The sequence below is a fragment of the Sander lucioperca genome, chromosome 22 (genome assembly GCF_008315115.2).
Source record: "Sander lucioperca isolate FBNREF2018 chromosome 22, SLUC_FBN_1.2, whole genome shotgun sequence".
NCBI classification, from domain to species: Eukaryota; Metazoa; Chordata; class Actinopteri; order Perciformes; family Percidae; genus Sander; species Sander lucioperca.
The window spans coordinates 11,668,652-11,696,302 of NC_050194.1; the positions used below are offsets into that span (position 1 = coordinate 11,668,652).

At 42.5% G+C, this 27,651-nt stretch overlaps 1 protein-coding gene across 1 annotated transcript; it reads right to left on the minus strand.

The window, feature by feature from the left end:
- Positions 1-24,356: 24,356 nt before the first annotated feature.
- LOC116044353 (gap junction delta-3 protein) lies at positions 24,357-27,234 on the minus strand. The gene is made up of 2 exons (XM_031291487.2): positions 27,071-27,234; positions 24,357-26,679 (listed from the first exon to the last, which is right to left on the minus strand). The coding sequence occupies exon 2, from the start codon at positions 26,469-26,471 to the stop codon at positions 25,605-25,607; it is 867 nt and encodes a 288-aa protein (XP_031147347.1). The 5' UTR covers positions 26,472-26,679; positions 27,071-27,234; the 3' UTR covers positions 24,357-25,604.
- Between the last annotated feature and the right edge of the window lie 417 nt (positions 27,235-27,651).

Sequence of the window (27,651 nt, forward strand, 5' to 3'; positions counted from 1 at the left end):
GTCCTCTATATAGGCACCCTGACTCACTGTCACTATGAGTCATCGCATGCAGGCACGCAAATGGGAAATGATACCCACATATATAATGATCAGTCTGGATCAGATGTTTCTCATCTGTGACTCCTGCTGCTTTTCCCAGGGCTACAAGTAGCTGCACAGAGACTGACAAAGGCAGGCAGCGAGGAGTGACCATAATCCCCAAATTTCTCCCTGTGATCTACGTGGAACCTGCTGCTGATCTGATCCAAATGAGGTGGAGATGGAAAACTCCTTCCCTTGATCTCTCTGCAAGAAAAAGCAACAAAAAACAGAAGGGATAGTTAAAAGATCGGCAGCAGTACGATGGTAATCTTGCATAGCCACTCCCTGGCTTAATATAACAACAATTAAAAAACACGTTTATTTTTTCAGTACATGTTAAAATTCTGCCCTTATTGGGAGTTATTTTTTATGTCACACTCATTACTACTACTACTACTACTACTACTACTACTACTACTACTAATGCCCCTGTGGTCATTCACAATAACACCAACTTTGCTTTTTCCTGTTTCTTGTCTACAGCTAATGTAAAGTTAATGATTAAAAAAAATTGAAAAATCACACACACCTATGCTACATAAATATACAAAGTAGGTTCCTCATGATCACAATTTCTCCTTTTGCAGAACCAGTTGTCACACAGACATGTCTATATGGAGTACCTGGCGGGACACCACTGTGGCCTGTGGCTGTGCAATTATCTAAAATAGCTTCTAAATAAGGACTCCCTGTGTGGTTAGTTCATTTCCCAGTAGTTTGATTGATATGATAAAAGTACTTGAAAGTGGTCTCCCAGTGAGGCTACCAGCCCTGTGGTTAATTGAATGATGGAAATTTGTTGGCAGGGAAATAAACCAAAGGTGCTGTTTACAGGGTCTTGTGAAAAGGTTCTCTTTCAAACTTTGGCTCTGCAAAGCAAAGTCCCACCTTTTTGTTATAACCAGACTTCTCCAGAAAGTGTCATCAGGATGGAGCAGTACCATGTGTCCATAGCCTCTTTCCGACCAAGTAGTTACAGGAACGTAGTTATAGGAACAGTCCACTTCTAAACAGTTCTACTAACTACTCTCCCCCAAAACCGGTTTTTCCATTTGCATTCGCACTGGCCAAGTGGCCATAGGAACTGACCTTTTGTTATTATAGCTGCTTTCCGACCAAGTAGTTACAGGAACGTAGTTATAAGAAAAGTCCACTTCTAAACAGATCTACTAACTACTCTCCCCCAAAACCGTTTTTTTCCAATTGCATTCGCACTGGCCAAGTGGCCATAGGGACTGGTAGGAGGGGTAAGGGAGTGATGCAAACACGGCAACGGTCTTTATAGCGTTAAAATCAGAAAACAAATACACCAAAAAAAGTATGAACTAAATACTAAATCTAATGTATATAGCATATTTGTCATAATTTAAACAAGTCTCCCGAAGAGAAACGGGTATCTCTCTCTCCCCCGCCTCTGCCTGCTGCGCTGTGACTGTGTGTGTGTGTGTGTGTGAGACTGCCGGCCAGCCGCAGGACACGCTTGTGGACATGTGTTGTGATATTTAAACAAAGGAACCGTCAACGGCGAAATAAAAGCCTCTTATTTACGAGACCGGTCTGAGAGACCTCCAGCTTACCTCGGGGTCTCTGAGCATGACTGGCTGAGCGACGAGCTAGCGGCCGGGACAGGCGCCTGCTGGCTGTCGCCTCACTTCACGGAGCTTCTCAACTCCGAAGACTTTGAAGCAAATTGTCAATTCGGCATCAATTTGCGCAAGACTGCCTATATTCGAAATCTAAACAGTTCATTTCTCGCCTAAAACGTTGTCAGAAGTGAAATTAGTGATGAATAAGATGGCGAAAATTATTAAAATTGTCCCATTGTTGTGTACCGAAAACCCGACCCTCGTTGACCTAGGTTCATATGCTGAAAAGGGAGAAGGGAAAAGATCCTGCCCTGAAGTAGGAGCTGAAAGAGTTACAGGAACTGTGGCCAGAGGGACTTAAAAATCCCCAAATTGGTCCAGTCAGAACACGAGAAAAAAAGGGTTCTATGAATTTTATGTTCTAGGAACTGCAAAAATCCCTCCGGTCGGAAAGCGGCTCATGTTAAACCACAACCAGTCTGAGCCACTCATGATCCCAGAGCTGATTAGGAAGTGCAGTTTAATAAGTGTTAACCTATAGTGATGTTATGAGGAGACTGTAAAAACAGTCATTGCTTGTCTCGCCCACCACAAGGCACACAGAAGCAGTAGAAGCAGGCAGGACCGTTGCATCCAGAGATGGCCAGATGTGTTGGGAGCTAAGTGACGGGCACAGATTAAGGTCGCACTGTCCTGGTTGGATTAGCGCCAGGTGCTACATGATGCTAATGGCCTGGCAGAGTGAAGGCATAGGTAGCCTGGCAGATGTCGACACAATGCTTTTATGTTTGTGCCCCTCCCTCTACTCGTGCTGATCCCTCTGCAAGCAAACTTTACTCTACCCAAACAGATGAGAGGCTTGGTAGCAGCAGCTGGGGTTCTGAAGGAGGCCACACCACCCAAAGGCCCCCACCTTTTGATCTACTAGTCGATAAAGCATTGGCCATCTTTTATCTTTCTTTGTGTGTATATCTTTTGTCTCATCTTACTTACAAAACAAATGTTTTATTGTCAGACAAGGAGAAAGACTTTGCATTAGATTACCTTAGATTATACTGTACAGGTTACATATTGTGTTATTGTGTCTACGCCAGGGGTTGACACCCTCTAGAAGGCGGTAGGTAAAGACACAGAAGCTGGAGTTGAGCACAGATAATAATATCTGACTCCAGAGCTGGACAGAGAAAAAAAAAGATGTAACAACAGAGTGAACGCAACAGAATGCAACAGAGTGAAATATGCAACTCAACTGAATACAACGCAAAGCAGCAGTGCTTTCCCTGATGTTGTTTACCCGTAACACATAATTGTATCGGGTCATGTTTGTCCTTGATTCATTATCTGTCAAATGAAACTATACAATTCAATCAATGCAACATAACAAAACAGATTGTTAGCGCTACAATGTAATTATTATTTTTTTTTTTTTTACATTTGATCTAGTTGCTAAAATTTCAGAAAATAGTAATGTGTCCATCGCAAGTTTCCAGAGCCCAAGTTAACTTCTTGAAATTGCTTGTTTTGTCTGACTGGCAGTCCAAAAACCCAAAGATATTCAGTTTACAATAATATAGAAAAGTGAGAAAAATGTTTTAGGAGCTAGAACCTGCAAATATTTGGCATTTTTGTTTGATAAAGTATGAGGCTGGCATTATGCTATATATATATATATATATATATATATATATATATATATATATATATATATATATATATATATATATATATGCAGATTTTATTGACAATAAAATCCATGAAAAGACCAAAACCAACAATACGTTGGTCTGTCTCTCTTTAACTATAGGTCACAAACATGTTTTTTCAAATGCTCAGTAATTTCTAAAACAGCTAAGCATTGTAGTTTTTAGAAAATGCTACTCAAACAGAAGTAGATTGTGCATTTCTCCGGGGCTATTTTGGATTAATACACATCTTGTGCGTGTGTGTTATTATTTATGGCAGCAGGACAGTGTAGGTGGGACTGAATCAGAATAAACCAGTCCTTGCTTCATGCTAATGGAGGAACATGTCACCCAGTGCAACGACATTGCTGTTTTATGACAACTTATCACCAGCCAACACCAGCGATATCCTTTAAATGATTAATTGATGATCAAATTTATTATTGATTAATATTTTGTCGAATAATCGCTTCAGTACCACAATCATATCACACAACAGAAGAGCAGGAAACAGACGAGGACAGTGAAGGCAGCAAAGCGGACAGTGAACTGGCCGGGCAGGCAGTCAGGCGGCAGGCAGGCAAGCTCCTCCGGAGAATAGTTGGAAACGGGAACATGAGTCCACATTTCTAGACAGTGACTGGCCTAGATTCAGGAATACAGTCCATGCTCTCTGTCTCTCTCCCTCTCTTTCTATTCTGACTCTCTCGCCACCACCACAGCGGAGCAGCCAAACAAATCGTGCAAAGTTAACCTCAAAGTCACTCTCAAAGGTCACTAGATCTCTCATAGAACCGCCGACCTCTGTGCTGCTGGAGGAAGGAGGTGAGCCGATGAAGGCAGCAGTTTTAGAGGCTGGATATCATTAGTTGTTTAATATTTCATCCTCCATTCCGTCATCCCCTGACCTACCACCTCTCCATCTACTCATCTTATTATTTTTTGATATCCCCCTCCTTTCCTATCCCTTTATATCCCTCCCTCTCTGTCAGCCTCTCACATCATCTCTTGTCCCCTGTTTTAAGGACACAGGCTTGTTGAAGTGGAAACCCAGCCTGTCGCTTGATATTATGGCCAACATAGGACTAGTGGAGTGACACAAGGTGTGCAGAGCCAAAAAAAAATCCACCCAAAACAGACCAGACGACTACATAGCTCCCTTTCTCTCTGTCTTTTTTGCTTCTCCGTCCATCCTTACATGCAGGACAAGAACAATTACAGAGTCACTTAAAACAAAAGGGAGAGAAAGGAAGTGTGGAAGAGTGGTTTAGAGGGAAAGAGAAATGAGCAGCGCAGGCGGTAATAGAGAGAGGAAGAGCAGAACATGAGAGAAAGAACGAGAGTCTTTGAGGCGAACTGTAATCCAATAACAGATCTTGTGAAAAGACAAGCTGACTATAAAAACTCCAAAGAGGTTACGTGGGGACTTAAGCCAGACATATAGAGCATGTCCAGAATGGCATGGCAAGAAAGGATGATGGGACAGACGAGGACAAGAGAGCGAGTTAAGGAGGTTTGTTCATTTGGTAATCCCCTAAAGCATCCCTACCTCCGACGTGTTCATCTCAATCTTTCGCTTCGATGGAAAGCCACCTCCCCCCACTACACTGTGATAAGATTTCCCTGGAGAGTCAGATGGTACATCTCTACCCCCCCCACCCCTCTTTACCTCCCTTTCCTCTCCTTTTTTTGTGTTTTAACCTTCCTCTGGTTGTCACTTGGCAAGTCTCTCTCTTCTCTTCCTCTCTTGCCATCATATCACTCATTCCCACGGCACTGACGTGTGAAGAGCACTGGGGGGAGAAACCTCCGCCAAGGGGCCTCTTAAATACTCAAGGTCACTGCTTGACAAAGTGAAACGCTGCAGCGCGTGGAGTGTTTCAGAAGGCATGTGATGTTTTGTAATATTTGATGCGCTTCCCTGCAAATCTGATAGCGTGTACTGTGTGTGTGTGTGTGTGTGTGTGTGTGTGTGTGTGTGTGTGTGTGTGTGCGCGTGCGTGTGTGTGCGTGTGTGTGTGTGCTTGCATGTGAGTGCAGTTTGCGAAACAGGATGACCTGTGGACAGGGTGTGGTAGCAATGAGAGTGTGTGTTTACACTCTTCAGATTATCTGTTCCAACATCATCAGTCTTTCTTATGACTGAGTTGACTCACATGGATTTAGCTGTAATTTGTTGAATCAATGTGTCATGCAGCCCTTTCTTCTAAGAATTATGTTCCCATACAACTAAAGGGCATTCTCAGTTACGTATTTTGTCCCAGATTACATTTGATTCTGTGACTTCTTTGACTTTTTCGAAACCTAACCAAGTAGTTTGAATTCACAACGTTAACCACATGTTTAATACTGCGGCTGTCACTGGTATGTGGACGTGTAATCCGGGAGAAATACAAAATGTAATTGAGAATGCAGACTAGTTGTATGGGAAGGTCATTTTTTAAAAGAAAGGGTTGTTGCTACAGTTTATGTTGTTATCACACACATCTGATGTCTGGTGAAAACCTTGTGTCTCCAAATTCATGACTTTACAGAAAGGAAACTGGTTTCTTTTCGAAAGAGTTTCATAACCCCAAAGATTAGAGGGTGTTTCTCAACCATACAGGAGATTGTGATCCAGATAGTGATACAGGGATCTTTGTTGCATAGTATACCCCCCCCCACTTTTTTGTTCCTGTCTGTCCTGTCTGCTAATAAAAAACGTCTAAAATTTGTTTAAAACTGACTGCAACAATATGAATTTCAATCTGTTCTGCTTCAGGCTAAACTTGCATCCCAACTAGAATCCATTTGCTGAACAAAACGGAGGCCAAATATAATATGATGCAATAAGAAACAAACTCCTATCTGTCAAACATGATGGAAGTGATAGAAGACTCACTCACACTAATTTCAACACACATTGTGAATGACAGTGATGTACGGTCTGCGGCCATCAGCCAAGCTAACATTGATCAGGACTGGCTGCCAGCCCGCCATCAAATCAATCATGTCCATTGATCCAACACCATGCGAAGAATGTGTGTGTGTATATTGGGGAATGTTTGTTGTTGCAGGCTGTAAAGAATATGATATTACGGTAAAGTAAAATCCAAGAGAAATCAATGCTGATGAAGGTTGAGGAGCCAAGGCAGAAAAAAAATGCTGCATTCAGCTTGTTATTTTGTACAAATGCAGTCCACTTTGTTATTATTACTAATAATAATACAAATATCGTAATGTCATTGAGCTGGATACATGAGGCCCTTCACTCTGGAAAGACCATGCTTACCTTCAAAATTATTTTAATTCCCATTACATAAACAAGGTCATTTATCCTCATACGCCTTTGCATTCATCATCGTTCATCTAATTTCATTCAATTTTTGTTCAGAGTCTTGAGAGAGATTCAAGTTTAACTCGCATTTCCTCTGTTCCTTCATTCATCACAAAATAATGGCCTTCTCAGAAGAGGGGTTGAAAAAAGAGAGCAGTTAGACATCCTAACATGCCAAATGACAAACACTAGTAAAAGTAATTTGAAGATTTTATTAGAATAACTGGATGAAAAAAAAAGTTATATGTGCTTTGGCTGGAGCTTGTGAATACTGATCATCTTGCCTCCCACCCTGGAACAGAGATCAGAGCAGATAGAGAGAGCAAACAGAGTGGGAGAAAAGGGAGCTGCAGAGACATGGCCCCAAGGCCTGTGTGTTTTGAGACTCTCCTTCAATACTTCTCTCCGTTTCTCCATAAGTCTGCCCAGGTCGAGCTGAAGATGTTTGTCACAGACATGGTGATAAAAGACAGGCGAATAAAGAGAAATGAATGGTACAGTGGGTGGGATGAGAGAGGGATAGAGTTTGAGAGAGAGAAAGAGAAAGAGAAAGAGGGGGGCGGGAGTACAAATGATCGCATGCTGGTGGAATGAAGCCTACTCTTGCTCCTCTTATCTAACTGGGGGAGGAAAGGAGACGAAAGCAGAGTGAGTATCACACTCGGACCACAACATAAAAATCAGATGGAAGGAAAAGAAGAAGGGGCAGGGGGGAGATCAACAGACCCCCCCCCAAAAAAAAAAAAAAAAAAATTAAATAAAAATAAAAATAAAGATAAGATGGAACATAAAGAGCCTGCCTTTATGGTTAAAGAACAATGTCCTGCATTCTTGTCCTGCACATGGGCATTTGCAGGAGTCCTCATACACATGTTTACACACACACACATACACACACACACACACACACACACATACACATACATAGGTGCATAGAGAGACTTTCTTTTTTTTCTTTTAAAAGAGGCACATTACACATGAAAGGATGTGAGAGTGAGGGGGAGGCGGGGGCTGGTATGTTGGCGGTGGGGGCAGTGCAGAGCGGCTGTTCAGAGTATGTGTCTTTTTATCAGGTGAAGGAAAAGCATGGAATGGGTGGGGAAGATTTATCTGCTGCCGTCGGAAAACTTTGACCCCGGAGTTGTAAATCTGTCAAAGGAGTCTAGCCAACTCAACAGGAAACACGAAGAGGAAAGGGGGGGTGGAGGGGCTGGGGTGTTTTGTGGGGGGTGGGGGATGGGTGGTGGGAGGGGGGGGGGGATGCATAAGCTCAACCATTTCAAAAGAGGCACTTTTTGGTTGGAGAATAGCGGGTGTCCCCGTCATGTTTACAGTCCTGAAACTGATCCCTCACAGCCGGTGAATCTCCCTACCCTCTACCCCATTACTCCACAAAATAAGATAAAAAACAAAAACTCATGCACACACAGAAACTATGCAGGAAATTACTGTTTTGATATATGAATGTTTCCAATGGCTGTACTTGTACTAGCATTTGTCATGCATGTAAATGCAGCTTCTAGTGATTATGTTGAGTTTGTTTCACTTTTTAATGAAATGCTGGAAGAATTCAGGAGAAGCACGAGTAGCATTAAGACGTAGTCTCCACAAATCCATGAAAATAAATAAAAAGGCATTTTTTTTTCTCTCTGAGTGGGGCTTCCATCCACAACAAGTGGGCATTTTCCACCACCACAAAAGGAAATTTTCAAAGACACACTTTAAAATTATTTTTGAAAATATGATGCATAGATCAGCCCTCAAAGACATGGTGGATTTCTGTGTAACAAGTCAATTTCCCGTCACCTACTACTTTCTCTTTGATTGCTCATTGCGTGTTTCAGTACATCCAATCCAATCCAATCCAATGTGTTCATATTTACATGCTGTCAGCCAGCATGCTAACATTTGTTAATTGGCACTCAACACAAAGTACAGCTAATGCTGATGGGAATTTGACAGATTTGTCAAATTTTGACCGTGATGATGGCAATGAGTGATGGTAAGACTTTTTATTTAATTCTGATGGGAACGTGGATATCTGTACCAAATTTGATGGCGATCCTTCCAAAAGTTGTTGAGACAGTTTCCTCAAAATCATAAATGGCTCCCTGATTGTGGCGCTAGAGGAAATGTCAGATCACCAAAGTCGTATAGTCATATAAATCTTATGGCAATCCATCCAATAGTCCAGTAAAAGTATGACACTTTCGTCTCTGCAGGATGTGCAGCAGACCTTCATCTCCTTGATCTATGCAAGTTTAGCAAGCAAGCAACCTTTATACATACCATCAAAAGAAAGCATACCTTTACTTACCCTGTAGCAAGCACAAGCAATGGTGCAGCGTACAACTGATTGAGGAAGTGTTGCATTGGAGCACAGTATCGCTACCAACAATGTGTTATTTGTGTGCTTTCATGAGTTACAGTGAAGCCTTTGGACTTAAATTCTTCCAAAAAAATTTTTTCTCTATCTTGTTATATTCAACCATACACAGCATTCACAAATATAAACGATTATCAAGAGGCTCGCTCGACCTAACATCTTTCCACTGGGATAAGTGTGACCGCTCTGTCCTGTGCGTCCTGTACTGTGTGCCCTCTCTGTGCCAGGGGGGCAAGGCAATTGGACACACTTTACGCCGACTAAAATGATCTATTACTGAGCCCTGGGAAACCCCAACACCTTGGCACATGGTGGCACGCTGTCACAGACTGCCCTGAGAACAGCTCAATTAGCCACTGCCTCCCCATCACAAGACTGAGCTTTTTAGCCAGTGGGACATTGCTGCAATGGATCAAGAGGATGGGAGCATTTTGGCAGCCAGGTTCACACACAGGCTTAAGAGAACACCTTCACAATGGATGTTGTTTTTTATTTCCATCAATAAACCGTCTCCATGACAGGAGTCTTGGTAAAGGGAATGAGATCATAAGATCTGAGATCAGCCCCCACCTTCCCATTAACCAAAATCCCAGGAGAAAACAAGGAGAGACAATGAGAAGGCTGAGCTATTGTGTCAACGGGTTCATTCACAAATTATTAAGAGAGTTTTGAGGCTACAGTGTGAATGTGTAGGAGCATATCTGGACTGCATCTAAACAGAGATGTGAAGTCACAGATAAAGAAACTTCACGAGCATGTGAGGTGTTGATCGATGTTTGATTGACTAGCTATATGCTTACAAACCTGGAGCCAGTGTGTGAGAGGGTTTGATCTATTCCTGCATGTGTGTGTGCATATACAGTAATGTGAGTTTACAAACACAGAGGCCAAACAAGGGCATAGTCAGTCTGTGCCCCACACGAATACTGATGGCATGCACACACACACACACACACACACACACACACACACACACACTGTCACTCGCACATACACACACATCTCTCACATTATTGTGGGTGAGGGATGTCATGCTTTCGTTGAGTGAAAGAGAGAGAGGTGTGAAGCCTCAGTCACGCAATGCCGCTCTGTTAGGCTCGCTGCATGTGTGCGTGCGGGTGTGTATGTGTATGTGTGCATGTGTGTGTGTGTGTGTGTGTGTGTGTGTGTGTGTGTGTGTGTGTGTGTGTGTGTTTTGGGTGGTACCAAGAGTATGCCAAATTAGGTATGTATGTTGAGGTTAGCTCATGAGTGTATCTCTGCATACAAAGGTGACAAATCTGACATTGCACACAGGAAGTTATAGTTCCTGACACCGCCCTTCAAAGCTCAAAAACACATTTAAAATTTTTTTTATCTTTTTTTCAAAACCGCTCTCACCGCTGCTTGTGTTCTCACAAGTCTGGAAATATAGTTTACAACAATGGACTCAAGTATGGCAAGCCGGCAGTTTTCTATATATATGTGAGCATGCCTGCAGGCACATGTGTGCATGTGCTGTCATGGGGGGGGGGGGGGGGGACAGAGGGCATCAGAGGCCACATTTGGGGAACTTGTTGTGGTAACAGATACATGTGTGGTTTAATAGAAGGGGAAGTGAAAGCTAAGGGCTGCAGCTGTTCATGTCTAGAAGGCCTCATCTATGCTTACAATAAGAGAAAGGAAGTGAGGAGCAGAAACTGGCCATGTGCCACAGTGTTACAATCTGCCATGCACGTGAGTCTAACTGTGCGTATTATTGGCGTCTGTGCCAGCAAGACACAACAGTTAAACTTCCGTTTTCAGCCCTTTTCCTCTACTTGGTTACAGCTTGTGAGAAACACACAATAAACACATGCTGACAAGTAGAAATCAAGTGAAGATTATAGAACTTACTAAAACCAAAGTGACTCATTCTGGTTTCGTATGCTGACAAATTGATCTGCCTCAATAGGAAAAGGTCAAAGTGACACCATATAGAAACTGTCACTCTGAAACCTTACCTAGACTATTTCCTTCATGTGTCATCTGTGCCCACAAAGGTCTTGGTTTACGATGACTGGCAGTTAGTGTTCTATTTGAGGACTTTTGGATTCAAACTGAATCATATTTTTCTCACTAATTTAGTGAATGGAACTTCTTGTATTCTATTTATCATCATTTTGTTATTGAAGTTGAACTGAAACCACATAGTGTTGGTTATCAATTAACAGACATCGTTCCCTTTACAACATTCAACATTAAGGAGGACCCATCATGCTGTTAAGTTTGTATTTCATTTGGAAAGTAGAAGCTATAGCAAGCTAGCATTAACTAGCTTCCACTCGGAACATGGAAGGTAATTACCTATATATATATATATATATATATATATATATATTATTATTATTATTATTATTATTATATAGTAGCACTTATTCCCACTATTTTCAATCTTTGTAAACTATTTTAAGTAGCAAAAATGCATTTTAATTTAAGTTTGACTTTAAAGCTGTGGTAGGCATTACATTTTTGGCGTCGTTGGGCAAAAATTCCATAATAACCTTTAAGCATATTGTAATTCAAATGGTCTGAGAGAAAACTAGACTTCTGCACATCCTCTTGGCTCTATTTTCAGGCTTTAGGAAATTTAGCTGGGACGGTAGACTTTGGCCAATCACAGGTCATTTCAGTGAGAGAGAGCATTCCTATTGGCTGTTCTGCACATGAGGGGGAGCGCTGCAGGAAAACGTCTCACTCTACTTAAAATGTTGGCGTTGTTTTTGCTTCATACCTAATGCAGTTCTAGGATGAAGGGTTTAACACATTACTAAATGAAATACTTCTGTACTTTGCCATCAACCATGATGGAGCAGAAGCTGGTATTCTTGCTACAAGCCATGAAATGCTACAATGCTATGTGTAGCTGGCTAATCTTTTTCATTGTAGCTACAAAAATCATTTGACTTCACAAAAAATGAAGGAATGAATAAGCTAATAGCAGCCATTGCCATACTTTCAACATGAGGACAAGCCTCCCTCCTGGAAAAATCTCCACAGGGAGAGTGAATGAACTGCGCTCTCCTCCCCCTAAACTATTATTGAGGTGCTTTTGAGCAAGATACTACACCAGCTGCCCCACAGGAGCATGTATTTGACTGATATAAGACTGTAGTTGTACTGTGGCCTCTCCCAGCTGTTGGGGTGTGTGTGATTGTAGGGTGGGTAAAAAAAAAACATCTTGAGCACGCTCACATTTTTAAAATCAGCACAGAGTAATTAAGAGAAGTGGAGGTGAGGGTTGTTTTTGGCCTGAACTCAAATACCCCCACACTTCACCTCCCCATGTCCCCCCTTACCCATCTCACAGACTCTCACTCTAAGCCCTGAGCTTCAGTATGAAATCAACATTGGGCCTGCAGGAAATGAGAGATCTCCACAGGAGATAGAGGAGGGAGGGAAGGTGGAGGAGGAGACAAAAGAAAAACAGGGGAAAGAAGCATAGATTTGACTTTTGGCATCCAAGTGTCCACTCTTCATGTCATGCTCCTGCTCCCTTTTCCTATATCACCTCCTCTCCTTGCCTGTCTATCTATCTATCTAGCTATCTACCTATCTTTCTATCTCCGTCTCCATGAACATCTGCTTGCTGTGTGTGTTCGTGCATGCAGCTGTGCCTGTGTCTATATAGTGAGCTTGAAGGGCTCGTCTTATGAAAGGCTTCGGGCTTGTTTTTTTTCCTGGCACAGTAATTCGCTGGCTAAGCCAAGAAAGTGGACAAGCAGCGAGCTATTTCAGCGGGGCCTTGTTTTTGTTGTTCCACGCTCAAAGACAACATGACCTCATGTGACCTCCCCTCAGCTACTCGCGGCTGGAACACAGCGAAGTCTTCAAGGTGTGGGAGGCAGATCGCGGCACAACCATGCAGTGCACCAAACACAGATGAGTCCGCGCTTTTGCTCGAAATGTTTTACTTGAAAACAATGATTCAACAAGAGAGGCCGCTTTAAGAGATGCTGTCTCAAATGTACTGCACAGGGCCCAGGATGTATTTTGGCTTTCAACATGTACACACAAGATACACACCAACTCTCCTACACACAAACGGGGTGGGGTAGCAATGAGGGGCTCAGTTAATGGCTTTTAAATTTCCACTGAGTGAGTGACTTACAACTCTGGAGGAGCACAGCTGTTCCTGATTTGGGGAACAAAGAGGGGGGAACGGCAGCGATCTGAGAGACTGGACCGGGCTGCTCTCATTTAATGGGATAAATTCTCCCAGGAATGACACAGATGTGTGTGTGTGTGTGTGTGTGTGTGTGTGTGTGTGTGTGTGCGCATGTATTTGTGTGTTTCCACACTTGCCTGTAAGTATCTGTGGTCATCCTTCATGTACTTACTTTGCTGTATGAAGCCTCCTTTGTGTGCATGTTGGTGCATGTGTGTACTTGTGCGTGGGAGGCTGGGAGGGCAACGAGATGCGTCTACAGCCATAGATCACGGCCACAGAGCAAGCGACTGAGCTGTGCGATAGTGAAGGCCAACTCGTTTGGGAATAAACTGGAGTTGGAGAGGCGGGGAGAGAGGGAGATGAGGCTCAGATGCGTGAGATTTAATGCCGGGAGAGAGGAAGAGAGATGACGAGAAAGAGTGAGAGAGAGAGAGCGATAGAAAGAGAGAGGAGGAGAGAGGAGATTAAGGCCAGAGCTCATCTAAGCATGTCAATAAAAGCTGAAAAATCTAATGTCAGCCAGGTGGAAAAAATCCAACTTGCTTTGATCAAAGACTTTACATTTCAGGCAGACAACAACGCAGCAGGTTTAAACACAGCCTCGCATGAAAACTCTCTGCTTCTTTATGTCAAACTTTTTATAGTGGCGTTCCATCTCTTGAAATACTGCTTCCTGACCCCTGCCACCCACACAATCCTCCCTCACACACACACACACACACACACACACACCACTTCTCTCCCCTCCAAACAGTGCTTTGTTTCCTGCTGCTGGTGAACGCAGCCCTTTTCCTCAGAGGCCCCTTCGCTTGTAAAACATAGCAGGTCAGCGTCAAATGGCTGAGGTCTAGGACACTGAAGGCTAGGGCTGGCCGTCTGCCTCGCAGAGCAGGAGTTGGGTGTCAAAGTACACATGGGTGGGGCAGCGTAGAGGGAGAAGGACGGAGACTGACAGCTAAGAGGGAAAGAGAGGCAGAAAATACAGAGAGGAAAGAAAGAAAAAGAAATAAAGAAAGTAAGGGAGGGAGGGAGGGAGGGACGAATGTTAGCAGTAAACCGATAATTCTCCCGAGAAGCTGAAACCACTAAAAGAATATAATTTCCATCCATCCCTTCATCCCCAAAGAACACCTTTCTCAACTCTCATCTATCACCTCCTCCCAAAAACAGTGTAACTCTTTTTTTCTCACCTCAGGTCTGAGATGCTCAGTCACCCATAGACAGATGTAGACATGAATGGGAGTCTCCACACACTCTCCCCTTCCTCTTCCTCTATCCCCCTTCGTTTCACTGAGTGATCAGAGCTGACACACATATGGAACACACTCATCCTGGTAGCACTCAAAAAAGGAGGGGAGAGAACATGCAAACACAAATCCATAGATGCACACACATATACATGCAGGTCTATCAATCTCCAGGCACATGCATTCGAACACAGGGAGTTCACATTTCCATCCAGGCTGTATAATGCCTGTCCATTTCTTTCATTTTAGCTTATTTTACTTCCTTTAACTTTAGTCTCTTACCCAGTCTCCCTCTCTCTCTTGTTTTTGCACTAAGCACTTGGAGTGTGTCCCCCAGACGTCTCCAGCTTTATGGGAGGCCTGTTACACTAATAGATTTCACCTTCTCTCATTTTCTCTCTTGCTGTCATTCCTGCTCTCACCCTCTTTCTCATCTGCTGCCCATTATGGGCACGAGTGTCTGCCGCTCACCACAAGTTGCAGTAGCTGAATGTTCCGAGGGATTTAAATTTCTGTTGCTTTTTAAAGAAAAATGTATTCCAATGAAAAACATTCAACACATTTCTAAAAGGCTTCTGGTACAAAAAAGAAGGGGTTACAGTACAGTATACTTGCTGCCTCTGCTCAGGTGTTACTGTGCATGCAAAGATTTTGAGAAGCTAAAAAACTCAACCACATTTTCTACTGTGTTCAGCTAAAGAATCTACAGCCATGCTCACAGCAGTGTGAGGCTGTATTTAGTCACAGCAGTGCTTTGAGCTAAATGCTAATGCCAGCATGCTAACTAGTTCACAATTAATGCCATAATGTTTACCATGTTCTTCATCTTAGTTTGGCATGTTAGCATGCTAACATTTGCTAATTAGCACTAAACACAAAGTACAGCTGAGGCTGGTGAGAATGTTTATATTTTTTACAGATATTTAGTCATAAACAAAAGTATTGGGCAAAAAAAACATTGCATTCCCAATTGGGGAATTTGGTAAAATGTTCTTGAAAACTACTTCCTGTTTTTCACTTAAAAGCAATCCAGCAAGTTCCAGTTTCAGCCAAGAGCCCGTCAGTCTTCAAAAGATGTATCAGTTCATGATCAATATGCTAATGTATCATCATTTTTTATTATTTTATCAGTGATGTACATTTTGGGGCAACATTAAATATGTTATTGAACAAGTATTAATGCTTCGTTGTCTTTGTGCTGTCAGTCTATTCTGTATATGGATTTAAGTGCTGTTAATGTAAATGCTTATCTATCTGTATGTATACCTACCTTTACTCTGTCTGTCTAAACTTTAAAGGATGCAGGAGATGGCCAAAGTGCAGTCTGTCTATGTCTATTTGACAGTCTGACTGTGCATCTCTCAGACTTAAAGTGTCCTCTAGAATCAATGTATAACAACCTCACTTATCCCTCTTTCTCCTCCCCCTTCCCCTTTGCTCCTGTCTTGCTCATCCCACATGTCACATCACATTTCCCAGGCAGCCCTAGGAAAAGGGCAGAGGCCTTATGAATTGATGTGGGTTGCTTACAAGAGCATGGCCAGGACAAGGACAGACACACACACACACACACACAGACACACACACTCACACACACACACACACACACACACACACACACACACACACACACACAAAGGTGAACCACGAGGGTAAGGTGACTCTGTGTACACAGATTGTCCTTCACCTGTCACCTGATTTTATCTGCAGTGTGGTTGTGCACTCTCTGAACCGCAGCTTCGGTTTCCGCATACAATACATTTTTTTTATTTGTATATTTGGCACATGAAGCACACTACAATTTATACAAACACACGCAGACAAATAATTCCTTGCCTTTGTCACACTTTCTCTGACAGAGTTATGGCAACAATGCAGCGTTACACCACATCGTGCCCCAGTAGTTTTGAAAGGGAAGCTCTCACTCCCTGCCAGCCTGATCTCCACGGTAACCTGAGAACAAGCTGGGCAATGACGACACCTATTGGGGAATATGATTCATTGTTCTGAAAAGGGAGCCGTTGCAGAGAATATATGAGATGAATAACCAGTGATATTGAGTGCATTCATCATCCACTGACAGTAAATTCACAGAAGAGAATTGACATTAGCTCATAAACATCTATCACAGGCCTGGGTATTCGGCAGCACACATCTGAGTGTGGAATGCATGGCAGATGAATTAGATGCAATGGAGCAGGAGGGGACTATGTTATGATATTTTCTGTGTTATATATTCGCACAGTTTCCACACCCAGTTTCTCTCTGCCCCATCTCTCTGTCATCTATAGCTTCCCATGGTGCTTCTTTGTGACTCCCGTTATTCCTGATTTATTCCTGTTCCCCACAGCCTGTGTGCAGTCTTTTATATGTCCAGTTAAGCAATTCTCTTCTCTAATTGGTTAATGTAGGGCATAAGGGTTTGGTGTAAAGGGAAGTCCCAGGAGCCTGAGGCCTGCTTCATGCCCACCAAGATGGAAGGGAGCCAGAATATAGCCTCCACCAGGCCTTCCCCCATTGCTCCACTGGACTGGAGAAGATCCAATATGGATGCCTCTGGGGCTGCATTGCTGTGAAACTTACACTATTGTAGATGAAATCTGATGGAGAGGAGCGTTGCATCCATCAATGCTCAGACTTTAAATATTAAAAATGATTGATGTTAGGACAAATTCACATTACATGATTTTAAGTCCTCAACCCATTTTACTTCAATAATGCATCAAACTCTGATCCATCAGCTCACAGAACAAACTCTAAGACAGGAATTATAGCATCATATCAGGCCGCCAGACCCTCTTAGAAAAACGCTCTGCGGAAAAATGGAGCAATTTTTAGAGACGGTGTCTTGAAGTTCAGTGATCCACAATGCTTCTGCATGCAGCTGTCTCCCTGAGGATGGAGAAAAACACAGGATGGAGAGAGGAGAGATGGAGGAGAAGGAAGGGAGGGAGAAAGTGCATGTAAGTCCACAAAGCGGAGGTGAGGTGAGCGGGAGAATGATGCAGAAAGAAAATGTAGATAGGGTGTTCGGTCCTAATATAGATTCTTCTGTATAAAAGGTCAAAATGGTGAGGAAAGGGAGTAATATCGTCCCTTTTCTGGCCTTAATCTTCTCTTTGCTTCTCTCAGCCTCCCATCTTTACCATTAACAGTGGTGGAATCATACCCCATTAAAAGTAAGGGTACATAAGTATTAGCAGCAAGGATCAAATCACTAATTGGTGGAACTAACGAACAACTTATAGATGTCTGAAACATAACAACGGCCCCCATGTAGACACTGTTTTTTGTCAGTTGTCACAAGCCCAAAAGGTTGGGAATCACTGGTTTAAGCTTTAGCATGCTTTGTATTTAATTTGCTTATCATTAATGTCATTTTTTTGTCTGAAAAACAACTAAGTATGGCTGTCAAATTGATGTAGTAAAAAGCACATATTTCCCTCTGAAATGTAGTAGTACCAAGTAGCATACAATGGAAATTCAATGAACTTGTACTTACTTGGAGTAAGTGTACATATTTACTTTAAACCAATACTGTCAAGCACTTGTGGAGCCCAAAATCAACACAAAAACTGCCTGTTCTTTGGGAGGAGGGGGCTACCTCTGTGCTGATGGTACTGTACCATTTTATGCTACTTTATACTTCTACTCCGTTAACAGTTCAGAGGGAAAAATTTTACTTTCTACTCCACTATCTTCATTTCACATGCAGCATTAGTTACTAGACACTTTACAAATTAAAAGTGTTCATAGACAACATATGAGTTATGAATGAAACTATCCACATTTCAAATTGTCTCCACCTTGACCAACTACAACAGAAAAATTATACTTACACATTAATGCATCAGTAATAATAGTCCAATAACATACATTGTAATAGCATAACAGTCAGAGGAGCTATTTTACCGAATCATGAGTACTTTTACTTGTAATAGAGTGTTTCTACATTAGCGTTTTGCCACTAAATACTTATTCCACCAGTGATTTGGATTAGTATTAAACTTTTCTCCAGAAATACCAATTCATCAATTGGTGCATCATAAATGTATTCACAGAACAAACTTCTCCTAGGATTTTGTACCAAAAGAAGTTGTCAGCATCTCCACTGTGTGAACTATACGAATATATCTAATATTATAAATGAGAATATTATATAATGACTCATCTTGTAACCTAGGGACTGAATAGGGTGGGATCTTGTAATGTCTTCTGTCTTTTTAGGTTTATGTCTTATGTTGCTTGTTCATCAGTATTAAAAAAAACCCCGCTGTATTGGAAAGTATGCAGCAGCCTTCTCCTGCAATCAACAAGTAAAGCAGATATATCCTTGAGCAAGGCAGTGAAATCTCAAATGCTCCAGTGGAACTGCTTAGTAGCCAGATCAGGCTTTTATCCAGCAGCATCCAGGCGTGAAAACGCGCATTGGTATGAATATCTGAAGCAAGGTGTTGCGTGATAGGTCATTCCCCCCGCACACTGTAGCTGAAGGTTAAAGAAAGGTGTCTTCTTGTTCTTCGACCATCAGGACATTAAGATGAAAAGATAGTGTGGTATTTCAATTTCTCCTTGTCATATCAGCTTGAACTCGCCAGCTGTGAAGGAACAGAGGTCAGGGTTCAAACTGTGACAACCGCAAATGTCAAATGACTCGTCCCCTACTGTGCCTGTCACCTTGGTTTACGGTTTAGGAAGCCACCCAACCAGTAGGAAGATATTGAAAGAAGGAGAGAGGAAGCAAAGAAGAGAGGAAGAACCCGCCTGGCGAGGCTGGGCGGATGGACATATGAAAATGTGGCGTTTGCGTAATGGGATATTGCATAATATGTCCCATTTTATCCCATGTCACTCACTGATGTATGTTAGTAATGCTGCTAGTAAGCAGGCAAAAAGGGGGAAGAATTTTTGGGGTGAAATGAAGAGGGGAGGGAGAACATGGAGGCTTATGGTTCTGTCTCCGAGCAGAAGACGTGGAGTGACGGAAGTAGACAGCCAATGGGGTGTGGGCGCGGCGTGGCGGAGTGAGTGGGGGATGGGGGGAATGATGGTAGCTGTGGCGGGTGGAGTTGATGTGTGTGACGGTGGGTGGGCGAGAGCGCGGTCGGTACTGGCATTTCTACCCTGTCACATCGCGTTAGTGTGCAGCCGAGCACGACTGCTGAGCACACCACTCTGGACTGTTCTGCACACACTGGGCAAACCACACACACACACACACACACACACACACACACACACACACACACACAGGTTTAAATTCACAAGGACACACAGTACCTACACTTGAGTGCACACACAGATACACACTGCAATCTCCCACGAGGACCACAAGGACATCCAAAACAAGTGAGCATCGATAGAGGTTTGACAGAAAACCAGGGGAGTGCTCATTCTCCTAACTTTACTTCCATCCATCCATCCATCCATCCATCCATCCATCCATCCATCATTTATGCATCATAACAGCACTCTATGCATGTCATCAGCCATTGGTGGGTACAGTCATCACAGAGGAATATTGATTTGCTTTTTCTATTCTCACAAAACTGTGCACACTAAATGGAGAGAAAAAAAAGATTGGAAAAGGATAAATTAGAACCACATGAATGTCTGTCCGTCCCAAAACACTGTGTATTCATGTTGGGAAAATATTGCAACCTGATGTTTTTTGGCTCTGTGCTTCAGTAACACAGGCAATATCTTGTTTTGGAAAGAAGCTCTTCAAAACCAGATGTCCAGACTGCACAAAGCTACAAATGAACCATAACAATTTACTTTACCGCCGTCAAACACATCGCCGCACTGGGCGAAGACAGCAGCCAAGAAGCATCATCGTCATCAAACATAGCTATTGTGTCAGCGGGGGCAGAGCAGTCAGCTCATCCCCTCTCGAGTCACTATATGCAACATGGTTAAGTGGCCTGAGCCCAGGGGCTTATACACATCATTTTCCTTGAGAAAATGACAGAAGAAGGGATGGGAGATAAAGTGAGTTTGGATGACAGTGCACCATTTACATTGCGCCCTCCCTTTAGGCAGGGAGAACAGGAAGAAGTGAAGAAAGCATATGGAGGGAAAGAGAAAGGAATAGACAGCAGAAATATTTCACTGTAAATGCTGCATTCACACTGTGCACTGTGATGGGGGAGGGTACAGATGGATGGATAATGAGGAGGAGGAGATAGAGTGGCGAGGGGTGATGTGCGGTGACCCGAGCTCTTCTCTGACGCCATAAACTTGGAGGCACGCTTTAACGGCTTTGAGCAAGGAGAGAGACATAAGCTGCCTTTGGTCACCGACTCTGTGGCTGGCTGTGTGGCAGGCCAGAGGTCAGCATGTACACACACACACACGCATAGGGCACCGTCAGCAATACAGAGGGACATTAAGGTCACGGTAACATAACCAGGCCGGGATGTGTCCAACACAGTAGTACACTTCTGTTTGCATACAAAACATTGATACAAGTTTTGTTGTAACTATCACATTCACGGAGCATTTACAGTACTCTGCATGGCTTTAGCGCAGAAGAAGGGTTTTGGTGACATCAAAGTGTTTGTGGGTGATTTCTTTGCATTTGGAGCTTAAATGAATAGTTCAACATTTGGGAAATACACATATTTGCTTTTTAAGCCAGCAGCAGTTAGCTTAGCTCAAATAAAAGACTAGAAACAAGGGGAAACAGCTAGCCTGTTGCTACGCGGTATATGCAGGTAACAGTTATGGGACCCAAATGCAGACAGGATCGGTTCCTTTAGGATCGTCAAAGTCCCCAAGTAAACTGTGTGGCAATCAATATGTGGTAACACATTTGAAACATAGAAACATCAGCATTTATTTGGGGTTTGTGCTTCTGTCCACCTGGAGGATATAAGTCTGATATTCACTCTCTTTTTGCTGCGTTACCCAACTTTTGAGGGATATGTGCAGCTCTTTAGCTGCTAAATTATCCATTATGTTCACAAGCTAGTTGCAACTGTGTCTGTCTGCTGTTTGCTGCTGGATTGTACTTCAGAATAAAATCACTGGTTGTTTTTTTAGGACTTTTGGGCAAAATATAATGAAGCTGCCATCTGTCGTCTGCTATGTGCACCTGATGGGTGCCTAAAGGTAAAAAAAAGATACATGCAATAAGATTGGGAGAAACTGGGAGATCGACAGGGGCCCACAGCTCAATTTTGCCCATGGGCCCCCTAGTGGGCTAATCCGGCCCTAACTCTGTGTAAATACACCAACACCAACATATCAAGACATCACGAGAGAGTAAATGTTGACATCTGATAGCCAGCAGGTACTCATGCTTAGAAAGTGAAGCAGAATGCAACACAGCACGGACCAATGTTAATATTCAGCTTTTTTAAAGGGATAACGCTTTTTTTACATGGCATGAAAGGTTTCTGTAAAAGACTATGTAATGTGGTACTTATTGTAGGGCAAATGAAAACAGTGTTCAATTGGTACACTTTCAATTAATTCCAAATATCATCTGGAAATCAACAACCACTTGTAACTATTCATTTCCTGTTTGTTTTTTCAAACTCATATAAATGAGTGGATACTAACCATGTGTACTGTCGCAGGAAAGTGTGTCTTCATTTTTTCATAATTATTAGTCACAAATTAGTCATTTCTGGGGAACTATTTGCAAATTATTAAAATAAAACATGTAAAGACTGAAGTGTTTGCATCAGTGGTGTTTGTTCTTACAGGGACTGGAATCAACATTTTTGGGTCACAAGTTACAGAAACTCAGGCCAATAAACAAGCGGCTTGACCTGCTTAGAAATGGGGACTGTGCCGTAAATAAACCAAATCAGAGAAATGCAATAGAGTAAGCTGCTGATGTTTGGAGCAAAGAAAGCAAACTATAGGAGTGATGCCTCTTGAATTTCCCCTTGAAAAAGAAAGCTTCTTGTCAAGTATGATCCCTACATGACTTAGCAGAATGTGAAATGCTCAGAGACCACGTGGAGCTGTCAGTCAGGGAAGTGTGTACTGAGAAAGCCTCCATGGAGTGGACTGGAGGCACAGGTAGAGCACAGGGAGCCCTTTAAGTGTCTCATTCAGGGTGGATGGAGAATGGAAAGAGAGGAGGAGGAGGAGGAGGAGGAAGAAGGGGGGGTGGAGGGTAGATGCAGAGAAAGATGTTATCACTTCCATCTCCTCCTCTGTGTTGTTGTGAAGGGAGTCGCTGAAAACAGATGACCTACATTGTCTTTGAGGCAGACTCCAGCAGCAAGGCCTCCCCAGATTCAGAAAAGACAGGGTGAAGTATATGGAAATGCACAGAAAGAGAGAAAAAGAGATTCTCAGGAGATAGGTATGGAAAAACAGAAACAGGCAGACTTCCATTTTGACAAGGCAGACATGAAAAGATAGAACTATGCAGACAAAAGGAAACAGGGAAAGTTTCCACTGTAATCCTCTTCCTTCCTTTCTTCCCTCTCGAGTGGTTATATAAAACCCATCTAGAATTCTGTTCTATGCACATCAAAGAGCCTGTACTGCTTTGCAATCTGCATATATGGTGTGTCCAGGGAACAGCAGGAGGTGTGTGTGTGTGTGTGTGTTTCTGTGTCTCTGGGAGGAGTGTTTGAGTCAAAAATAAGCTTCTTTGGAGAGTATGTAGATTACTTTGTGTTTAGATGAGCCACTTGAATCTGTGATTGCTTAAGTCTTCAAACAACAATCACATTTGCTTCATGTGAGAGGGCTCTCGCTGCAAATACAGCAGTAACCATTAAAAACAAAGAGCTAGTTCATTCAGTTGGCATGATGATATGGGTTACATGCATTAACAACGGTAGCGTCATGCAGAGGTCTCAAGAAACTGGGATGTGTGGATGCTGTCAGTGTAATAATGTGGCTGCAAATGAAGTCATCTTGCTGATGTGAACTTTTATAATTCAAGTGGGCCTGGTTTTCTGTTCCACTGCTGCCACCTACTGCTGACAAAATGCACTTAAAAGAAGGAGGCAGGGAAGATTCTTTGCTTTTCTCGATTCTTGATTGTTTGATGCTGATGTTATCAACACATTTTCACCAAATATTCTTACAGAACATACTCAGTAAATTAATTAGTAGTGTTTTATGATTTTTTTTCACATGATTTTATATTGTGTTTTCCTGTTTTGATGCTGGCATTATAAAGGTTTCCTCAGCAGTGGAAACATTTAAAAATCTGAGATTAACATAAACATGAAGTCCTCCCAATTATTTGGTTTAACTTTTAACAGGGACAGAGACAAAGGGACTATCGGGTTGCAAATATCTCTTGGGATTATAACATATGGAATTTGCTACATGCAGGATGAACAAAGCAATATGTAGCTTCATGTGCAATAGCCTGCACAACAATGCATTTAAAAAAAAAAATGCCACTCAGCTTGTTTCTAAAATTCAGTTTGACAGATTAAAACGGACTCAAACTAACGGAAACAGTGTTGGATACGAGTCACCTCGTTCTATATGACATGCTTTGCACTCAACTGGCCTATTTACAGTGCACTTTCAAAAATACGGTAAGCATAAAAATCTGTTACAGAACTGCCAATAGAAAACTACATGTCAGTTGCCAAACATAATGAAATGGGTTAACATTTATAATATTTGGTAAAAAGTGGAACATCAGGATGAAACATCATTGATCTCACAAAATGATGTATCTATATATTTATCTGTAGTTTGTTTACTTTTTGTAAAAAATATTTAGCTAAAAGTTTGTGTATTTTTTCTATACTGTATTTTTTTTATAACTCTTTATTTAAAGAGTGTTTTGTAAGCTGCTAAAATCTGCTGCTGGAAATCTAATTTCCTTGCGGGAGTCATCCCAAAAGGATCAATAAAGAGAAGTCTATGTCTAAAGGTAAGAAAGAACGATGCTTTATTGGTCAATCAACACATGATCATTTTTACACGAGGCAAATTCAAACGAGGCAGTTGAAATGTATCTCTTCACATATCCCTCCTGGATACCTCTCACATGCATTTCTCAGAGGAGTCATGGCGCAGGGCTGGCCATAGTAGGTTACGGCGCCCGTGGAGCAGTTTGGGGGTTCAGTGCCTTGCTCAAGGCCAACTGGCACCTCTTTCGCTACCAGTCACACCAGACTCAAACCGGCGACCCTCAAGTTCCCAAGCCAAGTCCCCCATGGCCATGATCATGTCAAAGATACATCTAGCAACACATTCACTGCTATTAATGCCTCAATATAGAATCTAACTTAATTCTCTGTCATAACTGTCAATGCAGCGGACCATACTTAAAGACATAGTTCGACATTTTGGGAAATACGCTTATTTGCTTTCTTGCTTAAAGTTAGATGAGAAGATTGATACTGCTCGCATGTCTTTCTATGTACATTAAGTCTGAAGCTGCTGTTAGCAACCATTTAGCTTAGCTCAGTACAAAGACTGGAAACAGGTAGTCCAGAAAGTCTCTGCTCCTGCCCAAGAAATATTCATGAAACCATGACAGTTTTTAGGTGTAGGTGGATTTTGTTGAGTCGGACAAAACCATACTAGCTGTTTCTCCCTTTTTCCAGTTTCTGTGCTAAGCTACGCAAACTGGCTGCTGGCAATAGCTTACACTAACCGTACGTACACGAGTGGTCTTGAGCTTCTCTAACTCTCAGTAAGAACAAATGCAAATACACGCTAAAAAGAAGTTCAGAAATGTATTTTGTCTTCATTTATAGATTTTGACTTCGCTGTCCAAAACCACTAGAATAACACAAACTATTTGTCCCGTTAAGAAGGGTGTGCCACAGCAATGTACAATCAGTTCTCTTTTAAACAAAGGACCAATCAGTGTTAAACAAGTGCATCAAGTGTAATCCAGAGTCGTTTTTCCTCCTGAACTGTTTATGGTCTGTAATGACTCAGGAGAGCAAACAAGTCAACAATGCGTCTGCCTTATCAGGGCCATCAGTCTTGTCTTTGCTCGTTTCCTGATCTGATGACTGTCTCCAAGGCATTTCCTTATGATAGTACCATCATGAAAATTCCTTCCCTCATTAACAGTGAGATACTTTGGTATTATTGTATGCAGTAATTATTGTTATAACATTTAGATAAAAAATAAGTGATTGCAGTGTGTTTGAATCAAGGCCGTCTCACACCATGAATGTCCTTGTGCTTACATATTTGCCTCCCCTGTGCTTGTGGCCGATGCTGGAAACCTTCCTACTGGCGCTGCTCCTCAGTGATCCTCCTTTCAGCCTTACGCTACTGGACACGCTCTCTGGAACCGTCTTCCCTCGAGGTTTCCCCACTGCCTCCGGCTCCTCTTGCTCCATGTTGTGGAGGTTCTGGCAGACGCAGGAATGCTCCGAGGTGAAGGGCTGCTTGTTTGGGCAGAACCACTTCATGGAGCTGTAGAAAAGCTCTGCACAGCTGGAAATCGCTGATATCAACCCTACGACAAAGTAGAAGCAGAGGAAGACTGTTTTCTCTGCAGGGCGGGAGGTGAAGCAGTCCACTGTGTAGGGGCAAGGAAAGCGGCTACAGGGATACTGGGACTCCACCTTGAAGCCGTAGAGCAGCCACTGGCCCACTAGAAAGCCAATTTCTGCCAATATGCGGAAGGCCACATTGATAAGGTAAAGCCTCCTTAAATGGATCTCTTCTCTGTAGTCCTGGCTGCTAAATTGGCTGGAATTGGAGCGGCTGGTCCTCTTCTTGTGATGATGCATGACATACATGAGGAAAACCAGAGAAGGTGTAGCGATGAGGACGATGTGAAACACCCAGAATCTGTACTGGGAGATGGGGAAGGCCATGTCGTAGCACACCTGTTTGCAGCCCGGCTGGAGGGTGTTGCAGGCAAACTCCTCTTGCTCATCATCAAACAGGTCACTGGCTACAGTTCCTAGGATCAGTATCCGAAAAACAAGCATGAGTAAGAGCCAGAAACGACCAAGCATCGGCGAGTGGGCCTGGAGGCTATCAAAGAGTCCACTGAGGAAGCCCCATTCACCCATGATTGCAGTGCTGTGTTGGGTACGGCTTCCTGAAAGTCTGGAGATATAGCCACCTGTCTGTCTCAGAGCAAATGTCTCTGGTTAAAAAAAAGAAAGTAAAATGTATCTTATCTCAAATTCATGACTCATTGTGAGACCAATCTTAGATCAAAGGTTGGTCCAGGGTTTATGCACCCAACAGTGGTGATACGGTTCGCATTCCAATGACCTGAAACCAAAAATAAAATGTGATTATACCACCTGCAATAACAGCAATATAAGCACATCACTCAACCAAATAAACACTGACCTATATTGAACCCTATCCTAATATCTCTTCTATAGGTTTCATCGAACACATGATCTTAAAGAGAAAACAGTTGAACCCCACAATGGGGTTGCCATTAATGTTGGTTACTCTCCACACATTTTAACTTCACTTTGAGGGCACAACAGTTATGAATACAGCCTGGATCAGCTACAAGTTGCTAATTGTGGAAGTACAGTGGCTGGCAGAGCCACTTGCAGGTCTGAAACGTTCCTCAGATAAGAACAAGCTATTGGCAGAAAGATGACACAACAGGTTCAGCCCATTTTAATTTCCCTAATGCCAAACCTACCCTCTTTGATAATCCTTAAAAATCCTGTTTCGGCTCTTCTTGTTTGTGTTCTCCCACTCTGATTAATCTAATATGAAAAGAGTTGTGTCCATACAAAGTGTTAAGCTCATATGCGTACCAGTTTATATTCCTCTCACTCTCTCCAAGTGGCATGGGATTGAGGTTTGCCGGGGCTTATAATTGACAGGGCGGCAACAGTTTAGGAAATTCCTCCTACATCCTAATCTGCATCCATCAAGGGTTCCAAATAAAAGTGATGTTTACACAAGAAAGGCAAACTCTTGAGCTTTTCAAAGAGCTTCCTAAATGGCAGGAAGAACCCCATACCACCAGTTTCACTGGACAAAATACACGAGAACATGCAACCTGCACAAAGCAACCTGTAATTAATCGTAAATATAGTATGAGTCATTCAGTTAGCGTTAAAATACACCTGACAATTTTTATTGAGCTTTGAAGTTCAAGATTAGTTCTTTCATATAAGCAATACAGTTATGACTGCTTCCTGGTGATTATGTGACTGTGGACTGGTTTATCAATGTTGTACTGAAAAAATCTTTATCTCACTAAATGAATACACA

Excerpts from the sequence above, each read along its gene's own strand:
- LOC116044353 (XM_031291487.2), bottom strand. The coding sequence starts at position 26,471 with ATGGGTGAATGGGGCTTCCTCAGTGGACTCTTTGATAGCCTCCAGGCC.